We start from the raw sequence: 4,224 nt of genomic DNA, 5'->3' as shown, positions 1-4,224 counted from the left end.
AAGTTGTGGTGGTGTTGGGAGGAAAAAAAAAATGATGAGAAAGAAGATTATTAATAAAAATGTAAATAAATAAATTAAATATCAGAAAAAATGAGTTGAAATTGGACACAAAATTGGTTCCCTAGCTGGATTTTTTTGGTAACTCATCTAGAAAGTAATTAGATTAATTGAAATTAGTGAGTCAAAAACCCTTTAAAAAATAAGTTGAATTTTGACAAACTTAAAAGATAAGCAAAAACTATTGGTCTTAATTTTATGTTATTAATTATACATTTAAACCAACTTGTACGTGAAGAAAAAGCATACTGTCTAGACATTATTATCCTAAATATTTTATGTTTTGCTTAGAATGGAAAAGAGAGTGCAAACTCAAAGTCAATTAATTGTCTCAGCATTAAAACAAAGTACGAGAGAAAAAATATTTAAAAATAAAAATTACATTTTATTTTTTTAAGTAAAAATCTAAAATTAAAAAAATCCAAATTCGTAAAGAGATATGACAGAATGACTCATGATCGTATGAGTTCAATAAATTAACATAAAAATAGGATCATAAGAGAAGAAAAAATGAGAGGAAAGAAAGAAATTAGGACTTAAAGAGAAAAAGAAAAGATGGAAAATAAATTAGGTGAATTATATAAGTATATGTTGTCCAAAATAAATTCTTGTCCGACTTATCTTCAATTGTCTTCAGAGGAAGAAATGAACAACAATAAAATACACTACTTTCCGTGCAAGAAAAATCCAAATAACATAATTTAATTATTGAATCGTTGATGTGGGGATATATACCGATATAGTACAGTAGGATGACGATCTTTATGTAGGATTAGAAAAAATATTAAAAAAATAAAAAAAAAAAGATTCAAAGTCAAAGATTTAATAAGATTCCATTGTGTTGAGGCAAAAATTGTTCCATTTCAATTACATGTCCCAGTTTGTTGAAAATTTGTTTCCTTAATATTATTATTCATCTCATTTCCCAGGTTCAACTGCATGCATGGAGACACCTAAATTCAGCACAGGCTTTGTTTTTTGTTTATTCTTGTTTTCTGTTCATGCAGCATTGGTCTTTGCTTCAACCTCAAATGTATGATACTTCTTCCCTATCTCTCACATACTCCTTTTTTTTTAATAAATTCGTTTTGTAACCAAATTTTCTCTTTCAAGTTTAGTTATATGTTAAAAGAAGTTGAAATAGAGTTTTTATTTTACAAATTGAAAAAAAAAAGTAGAGTTAAGTAGTAAATATTAAAAAAATTTATAACCTTTATTTTGAGAATTTTCAGGGTATATAAGTATTGGTGGAAGAAAATGGGCTGCTTAAATTCTTACAAATTAGTAAATAAAATTTAATTTTCAAATTGATTTTTCTTGATTTTAGTGGCAACATTCACAAGATTGGTTGAACCACGGTGGAGATTTGTTCAACAGAAGATATGGCTATAAAGAGTTTAAGATCAGTCCCAAAACAGCACCAAAGCTAAGTTTGAAGTGGAAATTCAATGCAGGAAAAGATATAACTGCAACACCAGCAATATATGAAGATACCCTTTATTTTCCAAGTTGGAATGGTAACATATATGCAGTGAATGAAACAAATGGATCCCTTATTTGGAAGCAGAACTTGCATGAATTAACAGGTCTAAATGCAACTGGATTAGTGCTCAATGTGAATTGGACAGTGTCAAGATCAACTCCTACAATAGTTGGTGATCATGATTTACTGATGGTTGGAATTTATGGCCCTGCTGCAGTTATTGGTCTAAACAGAACAAATGGTAAGATTTTGTGGTTAACCTATTTGGATCATCATCCTGCAGCACTTATCACCATGTCTGGAACATACTACAAAGGGTTAGTACATGAATAATAATACCCTTTATATGTTTGCTGCTATTCTATTTTTGGATTGATAAGATTTTTTTAATAATTCTTGAAGTTTTATAATTTCCAATCAAGACTTTATAATTCAAACATTTCTAATTTGATTTTTATACTGAAGAAAGAATTTTCAGTAAGTTTCTTTTAATTGTGATTAAGTCCCTTTGTACAATTTATTTCCTAGTGTCTAACATGGAGTTCAACTACAATATTTTAAATTAAAAGTCTAGTTGAAATAAAATTGTTTATATGCTATAAGATTTTGATATGAAGTATTTTAATTACAAGATCTTAATTAAAAAGATTTCTATTGTAACACAAAGTCAACCATCTGAAAATGTTAGAAAACAGCAAATCCTTGTTCAGTTGTTGATAATAAATATATTACTATGCAATATGCCTTAAATATGAGATGACATATATTTTATTTTGCATCAAGAGGTATACTCTATGATTGTTCAAAGAATATGATGAGCTACAAGCTTGGTCTAAGTTTAAAACTCAACATTATGCAAGTTCTTACCCAATCTAAGTTGCAAACCAGAATTGAACAAATGTGGCAATATTTTTATCTTACACTTTCAATTGAATTCTGAATTACTTATGGTGCATTGGTATCCATTAGAGGTTACTATGTTGGAACATCATCACTAGAAGAAGGTGAAACCATTGAAGGATGCTGCATATTTCGAGGCAGCATGGCGAAACTTGATGCCTTATCCGGCGCCATCATATGGCAAACCTACATGTTACCGGATAACAATGGCACGGTAGGAGGGTATGCAGGAGCAGCCATATGGGGTAGCAGCCCCTCCATTGATGCTCAAAGAAACCATGTCTACATTGCCACTGGGAACCTCTACTCTGCGCCGCGACGAATACTTGAGTGTCAAGAAAGGCAGAGCAACAGAACAGTGCCTACTGAACCTGATGAGTGTGTTGAGCCTGAAAACCACTCCAATTCAATCTTGGCCCTTGATTTGGACACTGGAAAGATCCAATGGTACCGGCAACTAGGAGGGTATGATGTATGGTTTTATCAATGCAACAATGCTTCAATTCCTGGTTGTCCTCCTTCTGGTCCTACCCCTGATGCTGATTTTGGTGAGGCACCAATGATGTTGAGTGTATATGTTAATGGAACTAAGAAAGATCTTGTTGCTGCTGTTCAGAAAAGTGGCTATGCATGGGCTTTGGATCGCAGCAATGGCAACATTACTTGGTTTACGGTAAGATCTGAAAACATTTTGAATCAAAGACTGGCTTAACTCAAGTGCAAGTCACACTAATGTTATGTATACAAAAAAAAAAAAAATCAGTTACTAAATCAGTCATTATATATTTGTATATAAATACATTTAACTTGATTTTCAATGTGTATTTTATATTTTAACATGTATTCTATATAGACACTGATGTGATGACTGATTTTTTGTTTACACGTAGTATGGTTGAAGCTTACATGTAGAGCAGTAACAAATGAATGCATAAAACATTCACACTTTTGAGCTTTGCCCCTTTTGCAGGAGGCTGGACCAGGCGGACTAGCAGGAGGAGGAACATGGGGTGCGGCGACGGACGAAAGGAGAGTTTACACAAACATTGCAAATTCCGGGGCCAAAAACTTCACTCTTGCACCATCAAACAGAACCACAACTAGTGGTGGTTGGGTGGCAATGGATGCAAGTAATGGGAAAATTGTATGGTCCACTGCTAATCCTAGTAACAGCACTTCTAATGGACCTGTTAGTGTTGCAAATGATGTTGTCTTTGCTGGATCAATAGACCTATTGGGGTCAATATATGCAATGAATGCAAAAAATGGGAAGATTTTGTGGTCCTACAAAACTGGAGCAAGTGTCTATGGAGGCATGTCAATTAGCAACGGTTGCATATATGTTGGCAGTGGTTATAATGTTAGTTTGGGGTTTCCTAACTTGTCGGGTGGAACCTCGTTATCTGCATTTTGTGTCTAAGAACTTTACATCATATATTGTTAAGTACTCCACTCACTGTGAGTAATGTAAACTTTTTTCAATAAAATTATCAAGAAAAGTAAATTATACCATAGAATGTGAAGCTATATTGAATATTATCTTTTGAAATTTGTTCTATCAATTTTAATGGTGTTGGTTTTATATAGCCGATGTGATCACTGTTAGAATTTGATGCATGGATTCAATAGTTTCTGGCTTAACAGTAAACACTTAATCCAAGAAGTTGGATATTATCCATATCGGTTGAAACTCTGAATGCTTAAACAACTTGGGCTGATCTAGTGATTAGTTTACTAGTTCGCTTAAGCAAGTGTCGGGTTCGAATCCCACATTGTAGATGTAG

The 4,224-nt window shown here is 32.7% G+C and overlaps 1 protein-coding gene across 1 annotated transcript; it reads left to right on the top strand.

Moving 5' to 3' along the window:
- The first annotated feature begins 910 nt into the window (after positions 1–910).
- LOC107494729 (uncharacterized) lies at positions 911–4,002 on the top strand. Its single transcript, XM_016115793.3, has 4 exons — positions 911–1,090; positions 1,385–1,857; positions 2,510–3,113; positions 3,411–4,002. The coding sequence occupies exons 1-4, from the start codon at positions 1,001–1,003 to the stop codon at positions 3,858–3,860; spliced, it is 1,617 nt and encodes a 538-aa protein (XP_015971279.1). The 5' UTR covers positions 911–1,000; the 3' UTR covers positions 3,861–4,002.
- Positions 4,003–4,224: the final 222 nt, after the last annotated feature.

The sequence above is a fragment of the Arachis duranensis genome, chromosome 1, assembly GCF_000817695.3.
Source record: "Arachis duranensis cultivar V14167 chromosome 1, aradu.V14167.gnm2.J7QH, whole genome shotgun sequence".
In the NCBI taxonomy this organism is placed as follows: domain Eukaryota; kingdom Viridiplantae; phylum Streptophyta; class Magnoliopsida; order Fabales; family Fabaceae; genus Arachis; species Arachis duranensis.
Note: the sequence above shows the minus strand (reverse complement) of the source record. Positions and strands in the feature narration are given on the sequence as shown.